A 26,233-nucleotide genomic window follows, 5' to 3' on the forward strand; every position below is an offset into this window, starting at 1 on the left:
TGTGTGTGTGTGTGTGTGTGCATGCATGTATGTCTCTGTGTGTGTGTGCGTCTTGGCAATTAAATCAACAGTTTATTATGTGAACTTCTAGAAAGATCAGAGATGAGATCCTTCATTACTGAAAGCCTTCCATTAAAAAGATGATAGGGGCCTCTATACTGATGATTGTCCAACTAACCTATGGACTTAGTTCTCAGTTTTCACAGACTTAAGTAGTCAGTAACAAAAAACCTCAGGAGCTACAAGTTTCTCTCTCTCTCTCTCTTTCTCTCTCCCTCCCTCCCTCTCTCACGTACCAGAATGTTCTGGGAACCTGACAAAGTTTTTGAAGACTGATTTTTCTGACAACTTCATGATCCCTGAAAAGCTGAACTGTTTACACTTTCCAAAGACTCAGATCTAGTTTGATTCAATCTGAACTAAAAATCTTCTATCAGTCCAGTTCAGTGAGCAATGCAATTTTGTCAACAAGTAAACTCGATGAAAGTAAGGTGTAATCAATTTGTATAATTTATTTTCAGACCCTTAGCCCACAGGGATGTTTTTGCTTTTGCCCCCTTTTCTAAAATATCATTTCTGCAGAGTCTGATGTCATTTGTGAGTGTGTCTCTGATTGTGATTAAAGAGTTTATAAATTCCAGATTATAAATTCATAGAATCATGGAATCTCTACAGTGCAAAAGGAGGTCATTTGGCCCATTGAGTCTACTCTGAAGAGCATCCTACACAGATCCAGCCCCACACTTACCATGACTAATCCACCTAGCCGACACATTCCTGAACACTATAGGCAATTTTGATTTTAAGCACAGCCAAACCACCTAACCAGCACATCTTTGGACTGTGGGAAGAAACCCACACAGACACAGGGAGAATGTGCAAACTCCATGCAGACAGGCACCCAAGGCTGGAATCAAACCTGAGTCTCTGGCACTGTGAGCCACTGTGCTATCCCATTATAGAATCCCTACACTGTGGGAACAGGCCCTTCGGCTCAACAAGTCCACACCAAACCTCAGAGCATCCCACCCAGAACCATTCCCCCTATAAACCCACCTAATCTACACATCCCTGAACATTATGGGCAATTTAGCATGGCCAGTCCACCTGGCCTGCACATCTTTGGACTGTGGGAGGAAACTGGAGCACCTGGAGGAAACCCACACAGACACGGGGAGAATGTGCAAACTCCACACAGACAGTCGCCTGAGGGTGGAATCAAACTGGGTCCCTGGTGCAGTGAAGCAACCACTGTGCCACCCCTATAGCTTGGATATTAACCATTATTTGCCAATTGTTTATAGATTTGCATTTTGTTTCATAATAAATTAATTATTTCTTTGTGATCATTAAAGAAACCAAGTGAAAGTCTTTTTGATTGCAGTCAGGAGTACAAAAGGGGGATCGATTGGCTATTTTGGTAACTGAAACAAGATATCAATGTTAGTGGTGCAGCTGGTGGAGTTGTGGGGTTTTATTACCAGTGCATTCCTCCCATCCCAGTCATGACAACAGCCACTCAAACAAGTTGAGAAAATTCAAAATGCCTATGGGATACTGGGCTCTATAAGCAATGACATATATTGAATACGACACCCGAAAAGAATGATTGGTTAGACGATTGGTAGACTATTACGTCCAGTTTTGTGCCCATCTTTTTAGGGCAAATATCAAGGCCACAGGGAAGGATCAGAAGAAATTCATCAAAATGACAACGACTATGAAAGGATTTAGTTCTGAAGTAAAACAACTAAAAACCAAAGATTAGGACAGAAAAAGGAATAACTGGGGATATTGCAAATTTTGAGAGGTTTAAGTAAGATAAATCAGGAAAAGCAATACATTGCCAAAAAGGTATGAGTGTGTGATTACAGTGTGACATGCTTATATTGAAATTTCCCATTGTACAGAAATTATACATTATTTTGATTACATGTTTATAACAGAAACATTAAAATAGATGTGCCTCTACGATGCGACAATGGAACTCAAAGTCCTTTAGATAGGCAATGGACATAGGTACAATATTTCTCAGATCAATGTTTCCCATTCCGTTATATTGCATCTAGGGAGAGTTACATTCAGACAGTACCACATCATAGAAAGTCAAAAAATGTTTCACACAAAATAAAATTCTTTAGCTACTTTTCAAAACTTCATTCACAGGATGAGGGCATCATTGACTAGGCCAGTATTTATTGCAAATTCGTAAGTGCCCAGAAGGCAGTTAGGAGCAAATTTCCATTGCTGTGGTAAGGATGGCAGTTTCCTTCCCTAAAGGACATTAATGAACCAGATGGGTTTTTCCCCAACCATCGGCAATGGATTCACAGACATCATTAAATTCTTAATTCCAGATTTTTAATGAATTTAAAGTTCCACCATCTGCCACAACAGGATTTTAACCCAGGTCCACAGAACATTACTTAGGTTTCTGGGTTAACAGTCTAGCAAAAATACCACTAAGCCATCACCTCCAGCACTGCTGGTGATTAGGTAATTTCAGCAATTACTTTTCACACAGCAAGTTCCCATAAATGGCAATAAGATTAAGGATCAGTGAATTTACGTTATAGGTGCTGTCTGTTAATGAGTAATTTCAGTTTGGCCCATTCTATGCGTCATCTGGAATGAGACCCTCAGCATTCACTTGAATCATCGAAACAGACAGATGGGACCCCAGTTTAGCATCTTATCAAAAGTATGTCAACTCCAACAATGTGGCACTGAACAGAAGGGAAATGTAGCAATACTCAGGAACTTAATATGAAGATGATTGTGATTTAGAGATATGGAAAAGATAGAAAGTTAACATTCTTTCAAATGAACTGTAAGTTGTGTGAATATAGTCAAGTCAATGACATAACTGTCGTCAGATAAATACCATTAAGCAGGTGGATATCAAGAACCATCTGTCCTCGCCTGCGGTTGGCGGTCCATTCCAGCTGGGTTGGAGGGTAGGCCCTGCCTTGGTTCTGTTGCATGGCGCTGAGGGCTTTATGTTGACACAAGGCCCTATATTCTTCCATGGTGTGGTCAGACACATACCTGCATGAGCACAGGGCACAGTTCTCTGCTTTATCCTATTGATAACATTAATTTTACGGCAAACAACATGCACAATCAGACAGCTATCATACTTTCTCTTAGGAATTTAAGGAATAATAATAATAGGGAATGAAGCAATTTCCATGTAAGTAATTTCAAGCTCTCCTAGGACAGGTACAACATGGGATTAGATACAAAACAAAGCTACCTGAACTGGAGGGGGAACCAATATTCTGGCAGGAAGATTTGTTAGATCTACTCGAGAGAGTTTAAACTAGACTGGCAGTAGTGATACAAGAGAGCAGGTTAAGGCTTAAAGAGAGCAAGTTAAATAGACAAGGCAGGCAAGAGCATGGCAGGGTCCAAGGTAAGACTGATGAATTAAACTGCATTTATTTCAATGCAAGAGGCCTGACGGGTAAGGCAGATGAACTCAGGGCATGGATGGGAACATGGGACTGGGATATCACAGCTATTACAGAAACTTGGCTGAGGGAGGGACAGGACTTGCAGCTCAATATTCTGGGGTACAGATGCTATAGGAAGGATAGAAGAGGAGGCAAGAGAGGAGGAGGAATGGTGTTTCTGATTAGGGAAAACATCACAGCAGTACTTAGAGAGGGTGTTCCTGAGGGGTCGTCCAGTAAAGCTACATAAGTGGAACAGAGAAATAAGAAGGTAGTGATGACTTTGGTGGGATTGGACTATAGGTCTTCCAATAGTCACTGGAAAATTGAGGAGCAAATATGTAGGAAGATCACGGATACCTGTAAGATTAATAGGGTTGTAAATGATAGAGGAAATGGTAAAGGTGCGTACAATTACAATATTTAAAAGACATTTGGACAGGTGCATGAATAGGAAATGTTTGGAGGGATATGGGCCAAATGCAGGAAAATGGGACTAGTTCAGTTTAGGAAACCTGGTTGACATGCACTACTTGGGTCAAATGGTCTATTTCCGTGCTGTAAGACTCTATGGCTCTACCTCTACACTGTCCCTATCAAACACTCCCAGGATAAGGACAGCATAGGCTTAGACACTGAGTAAAGATTCCTCTACATAGTTCAAAACAAACACTCCCAGGACTGGTACAGCAGTGGCTTAGATTCAGAATAAAGCTCCCTTTACACTGTACCCATCAAATATTCCCAGGACAGGGACAGCATGAGATTAGATACAGAGTAAAGCTCTCTCTACACAGTCTCTATCAAACACTCCCAAGACAGCGACTGCTCAGAGTTACATACAGAATAAAGCTTTCTCTACATTTTCATTTTTATGTACACCCAGGGCGTTATAGGTCAGATGTAGTATATTGTGGAGCTCACTCCATTTAACACCATTTCCATTGAACCTGGAAGTGTTAGGGAAGTATTTTCTTCCAAATGCTGATGATTTAAACAGTTGTTTTCTAAATCTCACCCCTCCACCTAAAGGGAGATCCTTCCTCCACAGATACATTATTCACAGCGATCATCACAAAGTGACAGAATGGGCCATCAACAATGCTAACAAGTGGCTCTGTTAGCTTGGGTTCTGCGAGGCTGGGAATTCTTTGATGAACGACTCACTTCCTAACTTCCCTAATCTTGACAACCATCGACATAGCACAAGTCAAGTGTGTGATGGAATACTCCCTACTTGCCTTGATGAGGCAACTCCAACATCATTCAAAAAGATTGACACCATCCAGGACAAAGCAGCCCACTTGATTGGCACAACATTCACTACCTTAGACATTCACTTCCTTCCCCATCATCTCCAAGATGGATTGCAGTAACTCACCAAGTCTTTTCTGACCAAACCTTGTGACTTCTATCACCTATATGGACAAGGGCAGCAGATACATTGGAGCACCACAATCTACAAGTTCCCCTTCACGCTCCACACCACCTTGACTTGGAAATATATTGTCATTCATCTTCCCTTGCTGGGTCCTTTCCTAAGAGCACTGAGGGTGTACTGTGCCAGCTGAATTGCAGCTGCCCAAGAAGGAAGTTCACCACAATTTCTCCAAGACAATTAGGGGTGGACAATAGAGACATCCAGTGACACCTATATTTGATTAAATAATTAAAACCAAAGATGGCAATCATACAATCCCTACAGTGCAAAAGAGGCCATTTGGCCCATTAAGTCCGCACCAACCCTCGAAAGAGCATCCCACCCAGAAACTATGGGCAATTTAGTATAGCCAATCCACCTAACTCGAATAACTTTGGACTGTGGGAGGAAACCCACGCAGACACAAGGAGAATGTGCAAACTCCACACAGACAGTCGCCTGAAGCTGGAATTGAATCCGAGTCCCTGGCACAGGGAGGCAGCAGTGCTAATCACTGATCCACCATTTCTTTCTTTTAGTGTCAGAGCACTGTTTGAATTGAGCCCCTACTGGGACAGTTAAGTTGGCATAATCCTGCAACTGACCCTGGAATCTTCCAGCTCTGTGTGGTTTAAAATATTAGATCATTTGTTTATAGGGATGCTGTAAAAGGAAGATGGATGAATACCTGAGGAAGAATGGAATAGAAGGATGGTCACATTGGGTTAGATGAGCCGACATAAGGCCATAAGACGTATAAGAAGTAGACCATTCAGCCCCATCGATGCTGCTCTGCCATTCAATGAGGTCATGGCTGATCTGATAATCCTCAACTTCACTATCTTGCCTTTTATCCATAACCCTCAGTTCACTTACTGATTAAAAATCTGTCTATCTCTATAAACGTATGATCCAGCCTCAATAACCCTCTGCGATAAAGAATTCCACAGCTTCACTATTCTCTGAGGGAAGAAATTCCTCCTCATCTCTGTCTTAAATGTGCCAGGTTCTGAGATTATGTCCTCTGGTTCTAGAGTCTCCTATTAGAGAAAACAACCTGTCAAGACCTCTAAGAACCTTGTAGGCTTCAAGAGGTTGCCTGTCATTCTTCAAAATTCCAAGGAGTCAATCTACTCAACCCCTCGTTATAATGCAGCCTCTTCATACCCGGTATCAGCCCTGTGAACTTTCCCGGGACTGACTCCGATGCCAGTACATCTTTCCTCAGATAATAGGCCCAAAATTGTTCACAGTATTCCAGCTGTTGACTGACTAGTGCCTTGTGCAGTCTTAGCAAAACCTGCCAATTTTTATACTTCATTCCCTTTGAAATAAAGGCCAACATTCCATATTCCTTCCCTATTACCTCTCCTCCTGATCTTGGTGGATCTGGTTGGTATGGAGCATAGACTATTTTGATATTATAAATACTATATTTTTCTATGGTGTAAAACGTAGACATTGTTCAATCCTGTCTCATGACTATACTGGACAGAGTTGGCTAACTATTGAGTCACTGTAACTTTGGTACCTGAGATGAAAACTCATAATTCAGGTTCATTTTTCACGATAGCCTCTGGCACTCCCTCCCAGCCCAAACAAACTTGTAAGATTCGCTCACTTGAGTAGAGGTTTCTCGAGCTCGGGGGAGGGTCGTAAGCAGCTCAGGCAGGTGGTCATCAACAAGCAAGCTCGCTGCCAATTCTCCATGTCTGGATTCTTCCAGGTCTGGTTCACCACCTGGCAAAAGATCTCATTCCGGAGTGTGGGATTTGATATTCCTTTCTGTGCAATAAAATTGCCAAGGATGATCTCCTTTCTGCCATTGAGCAACTCATCATGCAGAAAACGCAGAACCTAGCAAAGAAAAAGCAAAACTTCACCTCTGTGCCCAGTGTGGTGACATTGGACTAATACTCAGATCCTTACAGGCAGAGCAACAGCATTACAGACTGAGTCCATCTCATACAGTCAGACAAAGAAATACACCCACAGGGACAGTTAGACCATGAGAGACAACAGAGTGGCACTATTACAAATTCAGACAGTTGCAGAGATAAACCACTGTAGACAAAGTCAGAACACTGTTAATTTGGTTAGGGTCAGACCATTATACATGGCTTCAGAACCGTTGCTGACAGTGTTGCACCGTTACAAGAAAAGTGGAGCAATAGTCCCACAGGAAAACACAATAAAACCCAGAACATACAGAGGGAGATGCACTGCTACAAACAGTGAAAGGCAGAATGTTAAAAACAACAGTGCAACTTTCTTACAAACAGAAGAAAACAATACAGAATCAAGACTATAAATAAACACTGACTGTTGTTTGAGGTTGTCATGCTCTACAACGCTAACCAACGAAATTCCGTTGATCTCAATTTTTAAGATTTCAATTGGTTTACAGCACTGTTTAAAGTCAGAGTCTCAGATTTCTCACTGTGTTAAGAGGTGCCACCTAAAATCACTCCTGAACAGGCTGACCCTAATTCTAATAGCCCCTGACTTGGACATCCCCAAAAGATGGCCTAGTGATATTATCGTTGGCCTGTTAATCCAGAGACCCAGATAACATCCTGAGGACTTGGGGTTTGAATCCTGCCATGGCAGATGGTGGGATTTGAATTCAATAAATACCTAGAATTGAGAATCTAACGATGACTGTGAATCCATGTTGATTGTCATGGGAAAAACCCATCTGGTTCACTAATGCCATTTAGGGAAGTAAACTGAGATCAGGAGCTGAGTGGCCCTGGTGGAACCCAAACCGGGCGTCACTGAACAGGTTACTGTTGAGCAAATGCTGCTTGATAACACTGTTGATGACACCTTCCATCACTTTACTGATGATCAAGAGTACACTGATTGGGCAATAATTGGCCGGATTGGATTTGTCCTGCTTTTTGTGTACAGAACATACCTGGACAATTTTACACATTGTTGGGTAGATGCCCTTGTCATTGCTGTACTCGTGTGGCTTGGCTAGGCGAACAGCAAGTTCTGGAGCAGAGGTACTATTGTTGGAGTGTTGTCAGGACCCATGGAATTTGTAGTATCCAGTGTTGCCAATCGCTTCTTGATATCACACAGAGTGAATCAAATTGGCAGAAGACTGGCATCTATGATGCTGGGGATATCTGTAGGAGACTGAGATAGATCACCCACTTGGCACTTCTGGCTGAAGATTGCTGCAGCTTCAGCCTTATCTTTTGCACTGAAGTACAGGACTCTCCCATTAGTGAGGATGTGGATATTTGTGGAGCCTCCTCCTCCAGTGAGTTAGTTGTCCAACACCATTCAGGACTGGATGTGGCAGGACTGCAGAACTTAGATCTGATCCATTGGTTGTGGGATCATTTAGCTCCGTCTATCACTTGTTGCTTATGCTATTTAATATGCAAGTAGTCCTGTTTAGTAGCTTCACCAAGTTCTTTACCTCATTTTTAGGTATGCCTAGTGCTGCTCTTGGTATGCCTTCTGCAATCTTGAATCGGGGTTGATCCCCTGACTTGATGGTCATGGTTGAGTGGGGTGTAGTCTGGGCCATGAGCTTGCAGATTGTGTTGAAGTTCGATTTTGCTGCTGCTGATGACCCACAGTACCTCATGGATGCCCAGCCTTGAGCTGCTATACCTGCTCGAAGTTTATCCCATTTATTATGGTGGTAGTGCCCCACAACATGATGGAGGGTATTCTCAATGTGAAGGCAGGACTTCATCTCCACAAGGACTATGTGGTTGTCACTCTTACCAATACTGTCATGGATAGATGCATTTGCGGCAGACAGATTGGTCAGCATACTGAAGCACAGTGACTCCAATATTTAAGAAAAGAGCAAGGGAACAAACAGGGAACTACCATTCTGTTAGCCTCATGCCAATAGTAGGAAAAATGCTAGAATCTATCATAAAAGACATGATAAATGTACACTTGGATAATCGTGATCTGTTTGGATATAGTCAGCATGGATTTGTGAATGGGAAATCATGTTTGACAAATGAGTTTTAGTTTGTTTAAGGATGTTACAAACAAAATTAATAAAGGGGAGTTGATGGATAGCGGTACATTAGGGTTGTCAGAAGGCTTTTGAAAAAGTCCCCAACAGGAGGTTGGTTAGCAAATTTAAAGCAATGCGGTGGGAGGTAATGTGCTGCAATAGATTAATAATTGGCTAACAGATAATAGGATAAAATGGATCATTCTTACATTGGCAGACTGTGACTAGTGGGGTACCAAAGGATCACTACTTGGGCTCCAGCCATTCAGGGGCATATCAATGATTTGGAGGAGGGACTAAATGTAATATCTCCAATTTGCAGATGATACAAAGTTAAGTGAAAATTTGGAAAAGCACATAGTGATTGGGCAACAACATGGCAGCTGGAATATAATGAGTAAAAATGTGAGGTTATCCATTTGGTCAGAAGAACAGATGTGCAGAATATTTCTTAAATGGTGAGAGGTTGCAAAGTGTAGATGTACAAAGGGAGATAGGTATTCTTGTCGATAAGTCACTGAAGGCTAACATGCAGATGCAGCAAGTTATTAGGAAGGTTAATTGAATATTAGTCTTTACTGCAACAGGGTTTGAGTATGGGAGTAGCGAAGCCTTGTTTCAATTTCAACCTCAGGAAAAATATTATTGCTGTGAAGGGAGTGTAATGAACATTCATCAGACTGGTTCCAGGGATGGTGGGACTGTCCAGTGAAGAGAGATTGGGCAAACTGATCTTATATTCTCAGCAGTTTTGAAGAATGAGGGGTTACCTCATTGAAATTTACAAAATACTTAAAGGGACAGGCAGCATTGATGTTTCCCCTGGTTGGAGAGTCTAGAACCATGGGGCACAATGCAAAAACAAGGAGAATTTTTTTTAAAATTCATTCAAGGGATGAGGATATCACTGGGTAGGCCAGCATTTATTGCCCAGAGGACAGTTGAAAGTCAACCACATTGCTGTGGGTCTGGAGTTACACGTAGGCCAGACCAGGTAAGGATGGTAAATTTCCTTCCAACTGGGAATGGATTCATGATCACCATTAGACTCTTAATTCCAGATTTTTATTCAATTCAAATTCCGCCACCTGCTGCAGTGGGATTCAAACCTGCGAAGCAAAACATTATCTGGGTCTCTGGATTAATAGTCTAGAGACAATACCACTAGGCCATCACCTTCTCTGAGGGCTAAGATAAGGAGAAAACAAAAGGGTGGGGCATCTTTTGAGTTCTATTCTCCAAAGGGCTGTAGAACTCAGTATTTCAGTAAATTTAAAGATTGTTAGATTTCTGATTACCAATGAGATACAGGGATAGTGGATGGAGTGAAGTGTTCAATCAGCCATGATTGTATTAAATGGCAGAGCAGGTTCAATAGGCTGTTCTTATGTTCCTAACCTCTAGCTCTTTGTCTCCTAGCTCCATTGAGATGAACGACAACGTTCCATTAGCTTTTGGGATTGGTTTTTGTACCCGTCCATTAGCTTTTAGTGACTTATGTTACATGAACACTAGAGTCTCCCTGCTCCTCCACAGCATTAATACTTTAAGTTGTTTTTCTTGCATCCAAGTCAGACAACTGCACTTCCCATTTTGAATTCCATTAGTCACAGTTTGCTCCAATCACTTAGTCTATCTCTTGAGTAACCTTCTGTTCCCAGCTGTGTATCTTACTGTTCCTTACAATTTAGTGTTATTTGCAAACTTGGACAAGTAACTGTCCATTCCTTCATCTAAGTCTCTAAGATGTAATGTAAAAAAGAGCTGAAATCCCAATAGACAACCCTGGAAAACAACACGCCCATTCAAAATGATAATTCATTCTTCATCCCTACTCTCTGTCCACTCTCTTCCAAGAAAATTGCCATAAGATTTCCTCCAATGGATTCCAAGATCTTGCAGCAAAATACATCCAATAATAATCTAGTCATGCATCTCAGGCAGTGATCACCTTATCATTAACTGCTCCACTCAAGGAGACCTCAAATTAGGTTTTATGCTCCTCTGTGCAGGACTATGTAACTTTACCATGCCTGTTTCAATCCTTTTACCAACGTCAAGCTGGAAATCATTTGGAGGTAAGTTATCATTTTACACCTGCCCTGCTGACCTGTTGAATTATGTTGTGAGTTATTTATGAGTTATGTTTTATTGTAATTTATTTATTGTCACATATATCTAGGAAGATATAATGAGAAGTGTTTTGTCAGCACAATCCAGCACCATTTTGAGGTGCAAAAAGAATGAAACGAAATTCCATAAATAGAGTTCATCTCCTGTGCAAAAGCTCCTGAAACACAGCTCCAGGGCTTCTGCAAGAAAATTAAACCCCCAGATGGGGCAATATCCTGCGGTAATGGGATGATTGAGTGTTTAAAGCTCATTGTAGGAGGATAAGCAAGAGAAGAAATAATTATCACAGTGTTCCAGTCATTGGAAAGAGGAGGGGCACTTATGAGTTTCTAACAGGCAAGGAGCAAATTGGTTGTAGACTGTGTGAGTTGATACGTACCAGTTTGAAGATTTCCACAGCTGCATGTCTCTCTGCTCCCTCCAGTTGTGTGAGGGGCTGTTGTAGAGGTTGGTCCAATACCTGTAACTGAGGGACCTGCATAAGAACAAAATTCAATTTGATTCAATTTGTTAGAAACTGCAGCAAGTTTATAAACAACATTCTGAGCATGTCAAGAATTGCACTTCATTCTTTATTTGCTTACTTTTCTACATCTATCTGCTTTGGTGGTCTCTGGCAGAAGATTAAGATTACTCATGCCAATTTCAACTGATCTTAGTGCTATCTTAACCCTATGCTCCCTTTGGATATAGCTCCCTCCTGGGACTGTGGCACTAGTGAATTTATCTTCGCTTTGACACTCATTTTAATGAGCTGGTGCAGACACAATGGGCTGAAGGGTCTCCTTCAACACTGTCACATTTCTGCATTTCTGCAACTTGTGGTTCTCTTGTCCCTATTTTAACTGGGAATGGTTACAAACGAAAGATACAGCTTATACACCAGACATGGAAATGATGTGAAATGGATGAAATAACCCTGGCTAGGAGTCAGGAAACTTAGACAGGGTGTTGTGAATGTTAAAAGAGTCATTGCTAATTTATAGGTAAGCAGAGCTCGAGAATAGTATCTGAAGTAAGGAAGATGCTTTTTGTGGCCTTCAGGCAGATCCAATAGATGGATAACAAAAACAGAAATTGCTGGAAAATCTCAGCAGGTTTGGTAGCATCAGTGGGGAGGGAATCAGAGTTAACATTTGGTTCCACTGACCCTTCAGAAAACAGAAAACAGAAAACATGGTCCTACTCCTGCATAAACTATATTCCCTCAGAATTGAAATATGGGTGTGTGTTGGGGGGGGAGGGGAGGTGGTGGGTAGAAATGAGGGTTTAGAAATGGCTCATGCTCTTCCTATGCTTGTCTTGGGGAGTTTGGAAAAATGAGTTTTCTATTTTTGCCTCCTTCAAGAGTTAATATTGCAGTCAATGGTACATAGCATTGACGAATGAAGTGTACAAACCTTTTCTTTTTGGACACTGAATTAGACTGGATTCATACTGTCATTAATTAATTCACAGGATGTGGGAGTCATGTGCAAAACCAGCATTGATACTCGCCCTAAGTTGCTGAGAGATGCAGGACTGGAGCTGCCTTCTTAAAGAGAACAGAAATTCCTTGCAAGGCAATTTCAGAGAGAGGCATCAACAATTGGGTGCATTGACTATGTTATAAAATTGTAACAAAATGCGAGATGTTCAGTTGACTTGTGGCCCTGCGGAGCAAATGTTCATAGGGTGAGAATTACCGACAAAATGATCATACATTTCAATCCCACTCAGTTGTTGCTGCCAGTACTGGAAACCTGCAAACCTGTCTGCACCTGTCCAGTGTTCTCACACCTTTCCATCAATTCTGTTCTCCACTACTACAATTTTTTCTCCCTCTCTTCCTCTTTATTCATTCACAGCATGGATTGAATACACGTTAAAGCTCCCTCTATTCTTTTGAACTCAAAGTAAAGCCACCCCCACTCTTGCTGAAAGTAAATCTTCCTGTACACTATCCCCATCAAACACTCTCAGGACACAAACAGCACAGGGTTAATTTCAGAGTATAGCTCCCTCCACATAGTCCCCATCCAACAATCCCAAGACAGGTAAAGCGTGGGTTTAGAAACGGAGTAAAGCTGCCTCAACCTCCTGCCTCTTGGGGTGACACAGTGGCACAGTGGCTAGCACTGCTGCCTCATAGCACCAGGGACCTGGGTTCAATTTCAGCCTTGGGTGACTGTCTGTGTGGAGTTTGCACATTCTCCCCATGTCTGCATGGGTTTGCTCCAGTTTCTTCCCACAGTCCAAAGCTGTTTTTTGCCTGTAATGTTCAGGGAGGTGTAGATTAGGTGGGTTACAGGGGGATGGGTCTGGGTGGGACGCTCTGAGGTTTGGTGTGGACTTGTTTGGCTGAAGGGCCTGTTTCCACACTGTGGGGATTCCATGATTCTAAACCCTGTCCCAACAACATTCCTTAACTCCAATACTATGAGAACATCATCACAACTATTCGATAGTTGTAATCCTGGTTACACTGGCTGCCATGTTCATTTTTGTACAAAGTATATTAGTAACTGGTTTGCGTCTCACCAGCAGGATGTGATCATTAAAGTACCCAATCACTGTGTTAAACATTCCACAGATTCCTTGCCCAGTAATCAAGGTAAACGTTTACTACTCAAGGAATCTATGCCCGATCATAAACAGAATATTACAACCACTTTTATAGATCTTATTGAATTGTAGATAGTACATTAGCTTACACAGTCATTCTAGCGCAAAACGAGGTCGCTTAGCCTATCAAATCACACCTGCTCCCCCCAACCCCCCACCCCTGCTATTCTCCTGCAAAACGGAAACTTTGGATATGTAGTCGTACAGCACAGAAACTCTGGGGAGCGAGGAGGCGTCTTGGCTCCCACTTGTAATGCATTAGGAGAGAGCTGTTTGTTGTAATCATTTGTTCACGTTCAACTTTTCATTACACTTTCGTCCCATAACTGTGGATCTTCTTTGAAATAGTTCCACAGAGGCCAGTATCCCGTCACCAAGTCACCCTTTATTTATACGTGGAGAGTCTTTGACACTGATCCAGCTTCCTCAGAGCAGAACCTCTGACACTCTTGTTTAAATCTATCAGCCAGGGCTCCCTGAACGGGACTGTTAATCTGGTTATATTCCATGAGGTCCACCTGGCTGACCTTAGTATAATCACTACATTCCTCCCGCTCTGAGTCTGAGCACGTAGGCCTGTTTGTTTTTTTGTAGCTCCTCCTGGGGCGATTTAGCACTGGGTCAGGTTCCTCCAACTCTGCCTCTGATACTAGCCGTGTGTAATGCATTGTAGCTCGCCTCTTGCTCCTGGAGGGTCTCGGGTGAAATTCATTCTCCTCTTCAACGTTTGATGGAGAGGGAGAACACATGGGTGCAGGAACAGTTGGAACAGTCAGAAAGGCAGTTAAGGAGCTGGGCACGGTCCAGGAAGATGAGACACCATCTGGTGCGGAGTCTTCTCCCCATTAGCAACTCTGCTGGAGCTATCCTGTGGTTGCACAAAGGGTGATCCTATAATCAAATAGGAACTGGGACAGTTTGGTAACTAGTGAAGCTGTAGGCTGTTTCATTAAACCTGCCTTCAAAGTTTGGACTGCTCTTTCAGCCAGACCATTGGATGATGGATGGTATGGAACTGTTCTTATATAATGAATACCATCCAACCTCAGGGAATACTCAAACTCCCTGTTGATAAACAATGGCCATTATCAGTGATCAACACTTCCGGGAGTCTGCGTATCACCAAAAGATGCACGCAGTTTTTCTATCATCATCCTCATGTTTGTTGAATGAACCCTCTGCACATACAACCATTTTGAGTGGGTGTCCACAATGTCTAAGAACATTGGGCTCATGAAAAGATCTGCATAGTAGACATGTAATCAAGTCCAGGGTTGACCCGGCTAATCCCACAAATGTGGGGGAGCTGCTGGTGGTAATTTTAGTCCTTGTTGGCACTCTGGGCACTGCCCCAACAACACAGCTGTGTCTGCATCCAATCCTGGCCATCAGACATAATTTCTTGCCAACATCTTCATTTTGGAAACCCTGGATGACCATTGAGGACCATCTGGCAGTGACATTTACTCGGGACAATCACTCTTGCTCCCCATAACACTACGCCATTCTCTACTGTGATCTGGCCACTCCGGGTCCAAAAAGGTTTCAATTCTGGGTTGTGATAGAACATAGAACAGTACAGCACAGAAACGGACCCTTCAGTCAAATTAAACCAATCCCTTCTTCCTGTCCTTGGTTCAAATCCCTCCATTCCTTGCATATTCAATGTGCTTATCTAAAAGTCCCTTAACCGTCCCTGTCATATTTGCCTCCACCACCAACCCTGGCAGTGTGTTCCAGACTCCTACCATTCTCTGTGTAAAAAACTTGCCCCTCACGTCTCCTTTGAACTTGCCCCCTCTCACCTTAAATGCAGGCCGCCTGGCATTAGACATTTTGACTCTGGGAGAAAGATTCTGACTGTCAACACTATCATGACATCCTGATTCTTATATTCAATTCCCTGACCAATAAAGTTAAGCATGCCATACACTTCTTTATCACCCTATCTACTTGTATGGCCACTTTCAGGGAGCCTTGAACTTGAACCCCAAGATCCCTCTGTACATTAGTGCCGTTCAGGGTCCTGCCGTTAATTTTTCCTTAACATTTGAACTCCCAAAGTGCAGCACCTCACACTTGCCTGGATTAAACTCCATCTGCCATTTTTCCACCCATATCTACAACTGATCAATATCCCGCTGTATCCTTTGACAATCTTCTAAACTATCCACAATTCCACTGATCTTTGTATCGTCTGCAAACTTACTAACCCACCCATCTATGTTTTCATCTAAGTCATCTATAAATATCACAAACAGCAGAGGTCCCAGTACAGATCCTTGCAGAACATCACTAGTTATGGACCTCCAGCCAGAAAAACACCCTTCCACCACTACTCTCTGCCTTCTATGGGCAAACCAATTCTGAATCCACACAGCCAAATCACTGTGGATCCCATGCAGTTTAATGTTTTGGACGTGCCTACCATGAGAGACCTTGTCAAAAGCCTAACTAAAATCGATGCAAACAACATCCACTTCTTGAACAGAGAGATAACATTAGCTACTCACCAGTCCTTTGGAATCTCTCCAATGGCTAACCAGGATACAAAAATCTTGTTCAAGGCCCTAGCAATCTCCTCTCTTGCCTCTCTCAATAACGTGGGGTAGGTACCGCCGGCCCCTGGGGACTTATCCACCTTAATGCTCTTCAAGAGACCCAACCCCACTTCTTTCTTGATCTCAAAATGCACTAGCATATTAGCATGCTCCACACAAATCTCATTATCTTCCATTTCCTTTTCCTGGGCGAATACAGATGCAGAGTACTCACTTGGGATCTCACCCATATCCTCTGCCTTCAAGCACAAGTTCCCTCCTTTATCCTTGAGTGGTCCTACCTTCTCTTTAGTTATTCTCTTATTTTTAATATATGTATAGAATACCTTGGGATTCTCTTTAACCCAACTTGCCAAGGTAATTTCATGGCCCTGTCTTATTCTCCTAATTCCCTGCTTGAGTTCTTTCCTGTTTTCCTTATATTTCTGACAGGCCGTATCCAAATTTAGCTTCCCAAACCTTACACATGCTTCTTTTTCCCTTTTGACTAAATTCACAACCTCCCTCATTGTCCAAGGGTCCCTTGCCTTGCCATCCTTGTCCTTCCTCCTTACTGGAACATGGCGGTCTTGAACTCTCATCAACAGGTCTTTAAACAACTCCAACATGTCAAATGTAAACTTGCCTGATAACAGCTCCTCCCAATTAATATCCCAAGCTCCTGCCTAATACTGAAGTAATTTGTTCCCTCCTCCACTGCACCCTCCCCCCCCAGCTTTTAGCACCTTCTTGTAAGCTCCTGACTTATCCTTATTCATATCTATCTTAAAACATAACAAATTGTGATCACTGTTTCCCGAATGCTCTCCCACTGAAAGGTCAGCCACTTGGCCAGGCTCATTAGCGAATACAAGGCCCAGTATGGCCCTTCCTCTAGTTGGACTATTCAGATTCTGTTTCAACAAGCCCTCTTGGGCGCACTTAACAAACTCTGCCCCGTCTAAGCCTCTTGCTCTAAGGGAGTCCCAGTCAATATTAGGGAAGTTAAAGTCACCTGCTATGACAACCCTGTCAGAGTGTTTGCACCCATGTTATCTTTGAGCTGTACCCATATTGTCTCAGTGATGAGCTCTCTAATATATCCTGTCTGAGTGCAGATGTAACATTGTCTCTAATTAGTAATGCTACTGCTCCACCTCTTTTACATTCTTCTCTATCTCGTCTAAAACATTGAAGCCCTGGAACGTTGAGCAGCCAGTCCTGTCCTTCTCTCAACCAAGTCTTTGTAATGGCCACAACAGCATAGTCCCATGTACTGATCTAGGCTCTAAGCTCATCTCCTTTATCTATAATACACATTGCATTGAAATAAACACACTTCAGCCCATTAGTACCATGATGTTCTATTACCTGTCTCTACCTGTCCTTCCTTTCTGTCCTGCTGGTTCTAACATCTACCTTCCCCTCAATCAGTCCAATTGCTGACCTGCTGCTCTGGTTCCCAGCTCCCTGCCACTCTAGTTTAAACGGTCCTGAGTAGCATTAGCGACGACACTTTTGTTTCACCACCAGCTGTTTTAGTTTTGCCAGCACCAGATCTTTTTGCGACCACAGTCTGATACTGTCAGCAGTGACTGGAAGAGTGTCTAGGAAATTTAAAACCAGAATGGACTGTTTGGCAGCACCCCTGGTGGCGTATCTGCCAGTGGGAAGCATCTCAAAGTATCCACATTTGTTGCTTGGCCTCTGGGACCGTATTTCAACTTGTAATTGTCTGCACTTAGAATGAGAGCCCACCACTGAATTTAATCTGAAGCTACGGGCAGCATGGCCTTGTCTTCTTTAAGTAGCCTAGGAGATTATAGGGATTATAGGGATTGTGGATCCATGGGTTGTAGTTTTCCAAAAATCCTTGGATCCTGGAGAAGTACCAGAGGATTGGTAAACTGCCAATATGACACCCCTATTCAGAAAGGGAGAGAGGCGAAAAACAGGTAACTATAGGCCTATTAGCCTAACATCTATTGTTGGAAAAATGATGGAATCAATTATAAAGAAAGTAATTCCAGCACTATTGGAAAATCTTAATGTAATCAAGCAGACTCAGCATGGTTTCATGAAAGGGAAATCTTGTCTGACTAATTTATTAACGGTTTTTCGAGAAAGTATTGACAGGAATGGATAGGGGAACCAGTAGCTGTGTTGTATTTCGACTTTGAGAACATGTTTGACAAGGTACCTCACAAAAGGCCCACAGTATTGGAGGTGGTATTTTGGTATGGATGGAGAATTGGGCAATGGGCAGGAAACAGCAAATGGGGACAAGAAGTTCTTTTTCAGGTTGGCACCTGTAACTAGTGGAGTTCCACAGGAATCAGTGGTGGTACTGGAACTATCTCTAACATATGTTAATGTACTGTAGCCAAGTTTGCAGATGACTTGAAAATAGGTGGAAAGGCAGGTTGTGAGAGGGATACAGTTTATAGAGAGATATTGATAGGGTAAGTAAGTCGGCAAAAAGTTGGCAAATGGAGTATAACGTCAAGCTGTCATTTTGAAGGGAGAACAAAAGAACAGAATTACTTAAATGGAGAAAAACTGCAGAAGGCTGTAACACAAAGGGACTTCGGGGTACTTGTGCACAAAACACAAAAAACTAAGACACAAATACAGCAGGTAATCAGGAAGGCTAATGGAAGGTTGGCCCTTATTTCAAAAGGCTTGGACAATAAAAGTAGGGAAGTCTTACTGTAACTGTACAAGGTTCTGGTGAGACCACAGTTGGAGTATTGTGAGGCTTCGCAGTGGGGTTAAAATTGTTACAGAGATGGTAGGAACTGCCGATGCTTGGTCTCGACCCGAAACGTCAGCTTTCCTGCTCCTTTGATGCTGCTTGGCCTGCTGTGTTCATCCAGCTCTACACCTTGTTATCTTGGAGTATTGTGAGCAGTTTTGGGCCCTTTATTTAAGGAAGGATTGGAAGTTCAGAAGGTTCACTAGGATGACTCCTGGTATGGAGGGATTATCTTATGACCAAAGGCTAAACAGATTGGGACTCTACTCACTTGAGTTCAGAAGAATGAGAGTTGATCTTACTGAAACATATAGGATTCTTAAGGGCTGACAGGGTTAGATTTGAGAGGATGTTTCCCCTCACGAGAAAGTCTAGGACCAGAAGACATAGTTTCAGAATGAAGGGTTGCTCATTTAAGACTGAGATGAGGGGGAATTTCTTCCCTCAGATGGGGGCAGAGTGCTTGTGTATATATAAGGCTGAGATAGATAGATTCTTGATCAATAGAGGAATCAAGGGTGACATGGAAAAAGCAGGAGAGTGGATCTGAGGAATGTCGGGTTAGCCATGTTCCTACTGAGTGGTGGGCAGGCTCCTGTTTCTACTTCTAATGTTCTTAAGTCCAATCTGTGAAGCAATCCGTTCACTTGCAAACCTGGTTCCTAATTCATGACCCAATGCCTTCACCATACAGATTACTGTGCCTCTAAATAATTTAACATTCATAGTATACAGTTCAATCTGTATTGCATTAATCACACTAGCTAGCCTGAATCTATCTCAAATGTATTTAATAGTAGCTTATCATTTAATGGACATTTTTCTTTGACCTCCGGCCTACAGGTCTCTGTCAGAACCTTAGTTCAATCTGACTATTAACATTATAGACAGTGCTGTGTTAAATGTGTTTTTCATCTCTGGTAAGCTCAAAATATTCTATCCTGCACATTATCTATCTCCATGTATCCTGATTTGGTTGCAGTCTTTTACTGCAGAATCTCTTGCCCATGACCTGAAGAACATAAGAAAAAAAGAAATAGGAGCAGGGTAGGCCATTTAGCCCCTCGAGCCTGCCTCCGAATTCAGACATCACAAGTCCAATGTCAGGACCAACTGGACACCCTGACCCCATGTGTGCTGGTGGTTTTACTCCAAATTAGCTTGCTTGGGTTGGTTTCTGATGCTGGTGATCCAATCAGAAGGCTAGCAGTTCTGAAGCTTAGCAGCACCATTAGACGAGGTAATACTACAGAGGCAGCAGGACAAGGTCAGGGGCACTGGAGAGTAAAGACACCCTTTGAATATCACCAAATCAGGATGGCTGAGCGTAGAAGGCCTGGCTGATTCTGACCCCACTCGAAATGCGTCTGCTTCCTCTCTGTGTCTTCTTACTCTACCTTAAAGTGCTGATTGATGAATTTACTGAAAGGGTAGTTGTTGACATCTGCAGGAAGAGAGTTGTTGATGATGGCCTTAGCCTGTGGTGGGGACACCTCAGCAACCTGATTCTCAAAGGCAGGTGGCTGTCCTGGAAAGCAATGGGAAAAGTTAATGAGTATTAATGATCAAAGTACCACAATGAAATCAGCTATTCTCAATCTGAATACACAGTGAAATCAGCTATTCTCAATCTGAATACACAGGATCATTGCCAGCCATTACAGATTGTGATAGGGTCATCCTATCACATATTGTTCTTTGAGTTATCTGCCAATTCATTGTGCGGTATTCAAGAAGTGTAAATTGTCTTTGTTTCTGATGGCGCTGTGTTCTTATTGCCCTGTCATTACACACATTATCTCACACAGGTAACTCCAAAAGGAATGTGTGGTCAGATGAGCCGATCACGACCTGTGAGAACTGCAAAGCACCTTCTAGTTAAAGGACTGTGATGAAGTGCTGACCCTGTTATAAAGTAGGAAACTTAGTAACCAGTTTATACACAGCAGGCACACCACAAACAGAAATGTAATAAAAAGATAAACAGTTCTGGTTATGTTAATTGAGGGTTGGATATTAACCAGGACACTGAGGAAAACTGCTTAGCTCTTCAAAATAACCAGCAGTGTAGCACTCCCTCAGTACTGACCCTCCGACACTGCAGCACTCCCTCAGTACTGACCCTCCGACAATGCAGCTCTCCCTCAGTACTGACCCTCTGTCAGTGCGGCACTCCCTCAGTACTGGCCCTCCGACAATGCAACTCTCCCTCAGTACTGACCCTCTGTCAGTGCGGCACTCCCTCAGTACTGACCCTTCAACAGTGCAGCATTCCCTCAGTACTGACCCTCTGACAGTCTGGTACTCCCTCAGCACTGACCCTCTAACAGTGCTGCACTCCCTCAGCACTGACCTTCTGTCAGTGCGGCACTCCCTCAGTACTGACCCTTCGACAGTGCAGCACTCTCTCAGTACTGACCCTCAGACAGTGCAGCAATGCCTCAGCACTGACCCTCCGACAATGCAGCTCTCCCTCAGCACTGACCCTCTGACAGTGCGGCACTCCCTCAGTACTGACCCTCTGACAGTGCGGCACTCCCTCAGTACTGACCCTCCGACAGTGCGGCACTCCCTCAGTACTGACCCTCCGACAGTGCTGCACTCCCTCAGCACTGACCCTCTGACAGTGCAGCATTCCCTCAGCACTGACTCTTCAATAGTGCAGCACTCTTTCAGTACTGACCTTCTGACAGTGTGGCACTCCCTCAGTACTGACCCTCCGAAAGTGCTGCACTCCCTCAGTACTGATCCTCTAACAGTGCTGCACTCCCTCAGTACTGACTCTCTAACAGTGCAGCACTCTTTCAGTATTGACCTTCTGGCAGTGCAGTGATGTCTCAGTGTTGACTCTCTGACACTGCAGCAATCCTCAGTACTGACCCACTGAAGTGTTAACTGTGATTTTTATGCTTCAGGCTGTGTAAGTTTAGGGTGTGTAATAGGCTAATGAAATTTCTGTATACTTTTTGTCTAAGAGCACAACTTGGTCTAAAGCACAAAAGTTCCAAACACAGGACATTTCATATCCCAAATACAGGAGAGTTCACACTCCAAAGAAGGTAAAGAAGGTGTAAGGCACGCTTGCTTTTATTTTGAGGAAATTCAGTACAAAGGTCAGGATGTCATGTTGCAGCTTTATAAGACCTTTGTTCGGCTACTAGATATTGCATTCAATTCTGGTCGCCACATTACAGGGATGCTTTGGACAGGGCGCAGAAGGTTTACCAGGATGCTGCCTGGTATGGGCTAGAAGGATAGGCTGGAAATTTCTGATTGTTTTCTCTGGAGTGGTGGAGGCTGAGGGGAGACTTGATAGGAATCTATGAAATTATGAGATGCATAGATAGGGTTGAAATGTTTAATACTAGGGGGCATACATTTAAAGTGAGAGGGGGAAAGTTCAAAGGAGATGTGAGGGGTGAATTTTTTACACAGAGAGAGTGGTAGGAGTCTGGAACACGCTGCCACGGGTGGTGTTGGAGGCAGATATAATCGGGATGTTTAAGGGACTTTTAGATAAAAGCATGAAGATGCAAGGAATGGAGGGATATGAACTAAGGGCAGGCAGAAGGGATTAGTTTAATTTCGTACCACGTTCAGCACAACGTCGTAGGCCGAAGGGCCTGTTCCTGTGCCGTACTGTTCTATGTTCTATTTACTAAATTCAGGACATTTTATACCCCAAATACAGAACATTTCATACCCAAAATACAGGACATTTCACCCCCCAAATACCAGAAATTTCACACCCCAAAAACAGGTCAGTTCACACCCCAAATACAGGACATTCCTCCCTTATATATATGACATTTCACTCTCCAAATCCAGGTCATTTCACACAATAATTACAGGACACTGCATACTCCAAACACGGAACATTCTACACCCCAAATAGAAGACATTCCACACACCTAATAAAGGATACTTCACACCCCGAATCCAAGATATTACACAACCCAAATCTGGACACTCATTGTACACCCCAAATACCAGACATTTCACACCCCAAATCCAGCATGCTTCACACAAAACACAGGAAACTCTACATCCCAGATACAAAACTTTCTACACCCCAAACACAGAACATTCTACACCTCAAATACAAGACTTTCCATATCCTGAATTGCTCAGTTGGCTGGATGGCTGGTTTGCAAAAAAGAGTAATGATATCAAAGAAAAACCAGAAATGAGCTAATCAACTCCAATAGACCCCAGAGTTTAAATATCAAGTGGGAAAACACAACAGCACTTCATCGGAGGCTGCGCTGATGATGTTACCCAGCAGGGTAATGAAACGTCTGTAAATTAATGAACCAGCTCGGCAAGCCAACCAACCACAGTAATGACAACAGTTTGGGTTCAATTCCCTAACCTGCTGAGGTTACTATAAATAACTCTCCTTGTCACCCTTTCCCCTCACCTGAGGCATGGTGACCCTTAGGTTAAACCACCACTGACTGTCTCTCTCTAATGAGACAGCAGCCCTAGGTTCCTAGAGGACTTGAGCAACTTTTACAAGACTTTCTGCACCTCAAATATTGACCATTTCACAAAGACTCTGTGAGACCTACAGTAGTGCATTTGATGCTGAAATGGCTAAACTAGCCATTCACTTTATCAAACTCCGAACAAAAGTTAAAATTATAAAAAAGTCAGACATACTACCTGGCATCGATCCTAGACACCAGAAACAACAAGGGCAGACCCAGCCCAGCTACAGAATCCCTTTGCCCTGACATTATAAGTTGTGCCACTATTCAGAGAACCATCATCTTCACTAAACCATGCCTACAGCCAGCTTTGGCTCAGGCTGCTCATCTGACAGACCCAGCAGAGGATTTAGCACAGTGGTAAACATTCAGGTGGGAGTTGTCCTCTAAGTCTCCAACAGTACTCTGGACCTCATAAAGCCTCATGCACCAGGTCAAACATGGTCAATGAAATACAGAAGTTGCTGGAAAAACTCAGCAGGTCTGGCAGCATCTGTGAAGAAAAAAATCAGAGTTAACATTTTGGGTCCGGTGACCTTTCCTCAGAGTGGTCAATGATCTCCTGCTGATTATCACCTTCTGTGATACAGCCTACCAAGTGATACATTATATGTCTAGTGTGTTCACATTTATAGCATTATGATGACAGTACATTGAACACAAAAAAGCAGTTGTCCAGCTCGTTAATGGACGCTAAAGGTTGAAAGGATGACATCATCATCAAAGTTACGAAAATCCTTTTTCCTAACAATCAGCCATCAGTTTGTTCAAGTTCAGAGCTGAACTTACATCTACACTCAAAACCAAAGGCTATAAACTTGTACTGAAGCACAGTGGTGTACTCTAACTCTCTGAACCAACATCCCTGTCTCAGACTTGCTGCAGTGTTTCAGTGAATTCAGTGTAAGCTGGAAGAACAACACCTTATTTTTCACTTGGGGACCCCGCAGACTTCTGGGCTAAATATTGAGTTCTGCTCATAGTCTGTTTTACACACAACCCATTGTTAGCCACTACCAGTCTCCATTAACAGCTATTCACCTTCCTGGCCAGATTGTTATCCATTCCTTTGTCTGTTCAACAGTTCTTCTCTCTCTTTGGGCTCTATTCCAACCATCGTTTACTCCTTACTTTCTCCCCCCCCATCCTATCTTCTGCATAAACACTGACCTTTTCATAACTACCATCAGTTCTGAGGAAGGGTCACCAGTCCCGAAATGTTAACTCTGATTTCTCTTCACGGATGCTACCAGACCTGCTGAGCTTTTCCAGCAATTTCTGTTTTTGACTCTATCTCTCTCTTTCTTTAAGGAAAGAAAACTTGGTAGGCTGTTTTAAGTGGTCCTGAAAGCTCTAAAGCACTCCTAGAAGAAATTACAGCTTCAAACCACTGTAAAAATGTTTTCTACACTAAAGCCATATAAATTGTTAGTTTTGTAAATTAATTTCCAAAATATCTTACTCAAAAGAAACCTACTATTCGTGGTATATGTTACATGAACTAATGTATCTATGAAACCACAAACAGCATCATTCCTCAACTCTATTCCACCATCCTATTTACAATTAAGGGTCACCTGTGGTATTAGGGGATACCTGACATGAAAAATAACAGAATGATTTGGAAACACATAAAATGGGCAGATACGTGATGGAGATAGTAGGAACTGCCGATGCTGGAGAATCTGAGACAACAAGGTGTAGAGCTGGATGAACACAGCAGGCCAAGCAGCATCAGAGGAGCAGGAAAGCTGACGTTTCAGGTCTAGACCCTTCTTCAGAAATTCTTCTTTCTGAAGAAGTGTCTAGCCTCGAAGTGTCTAGACCCGAAATGTCAGCTTTCCTGCTCCTCTGATGCTGCTTGGCCTGCCATGCTCATCCAGCTCTACACCTTGTTATCTCAGATACGTGATGGATGCAGTTTAAACCAGAAAAGTGTAAAGTGATGAACTTTGGAATGAGGAGAGATGAGATAAACTTTTTTTTTCAGAAAGTGCAAGAACAGAGACACTTTGGGCTTTACATATATGTATTTTAAGGCTAGGAGGATAAAGTACATGAGACCCTTGACTTTAGAAACAGAGGCATGGAATATAAAAGCAGGGATGTTATGGTCTATAACTCACATTGCTGGAGTATTATGTTTAGTTCCAGGCACTATGTTTTGGGTGGATATTGTCAAGACCATAGTACAGTGCACAAGAGATTTATTAGCATGGTACCAGTGGTAAGAGAATTCAGTTATGTAGAGAGACTGGAGAAGCTGAGCTTGTTCTGCTGGAGAAGCCATAAGACCATAAGATATAGGAGCAGAATTAGGTGATTTGGCCCATCAAGTCTGCTCTGCCGTTCGATTATGACTGATATGTTTCTCAATGCCATTCTCCCACGTTCTCCCCATAACTCTTGATCCCCTTACTATTCAGGAATTTATCTACTGCTGACTTAGAGACACTCAATGACTTGGCCTTCACAGCCCCCTGTGGCAATGAGTTCCACAGATCAACCAACCTTTGGGCAGCACCATGGTTAACGCTGTTGCTTCACAACACCAGGCACCTGGGTTCAAATCCACCCTCGAGCAACTGTCTGTGTGGAGTTTGCACATTCTTCCCACATTTGCCTGGGTTTTCTCCAAGTGCTCTGGTTTCCTCCCAGAGTCATAAAGATGTGCAGGTCAGGGTGGATTGGCCATGCTGAATTGCATATACTGTGCAGGGATGTGTAGGTTTGGTACATTAGCCATGGGGACTGCAGAGTTGGGGCAGGGGGTGTGTCAATCTTCAGAGGGTCAAATGACCTTCTTCCACACACTATAGCTGTCCATAGACTCCCTACA

The 26,233-nt window shown here is 42.9% G+C and overlaps 1 protein-coding gene across 2 annotated transcripts in view; it reads right to left on the reverse strand.

Moving 5' to 3' along the window:
• Positions 1–26,233, reverse strand: part of myo15b (myosin XVB) — a 179,155-nt gene that overhangs the window by 120,066 nt on the left and 32,856 nt on the right. For both annotated transcript variants that reach the window (XM_048610620.1, XM_048610621.1), the window contains exons 4-7: positions 20,302–20,432; positions 11,385–11,480; positions 6,497–6,732; positions 2,885–3,048 (exon numbers count right to left, since the gene is read on the reverse strand). In XM_048610620.1, coding sequence (XP_048466577.1) covers positions 2,885–3,048; positions 6,497–6,732; positions 11,385–11,480; positions 20,302–20,432 — 627 coding nt within the window. The remainder of the gene's footprint in view (positions 1–2,884; positions 3,049–6,496; positions 6,733–11,384; positions 11,481–20,301; positions 20,433–26,233) is intronic.

Source organism: Rhincodon typus, chromosome 23 (genome assembly GCF_021869965.1).
Source record: "Rhincodon typus isolate 14 chromosome 23, sRhiTyp1.1, whole genome shotgun sequence".
Lineage (NCBI taxonomy): Eukaryota > Metazoa > Chordata > Chondrichthyes > Orectolobiformes > Rhincodontidae > Rhincodon > Rhincodon typus.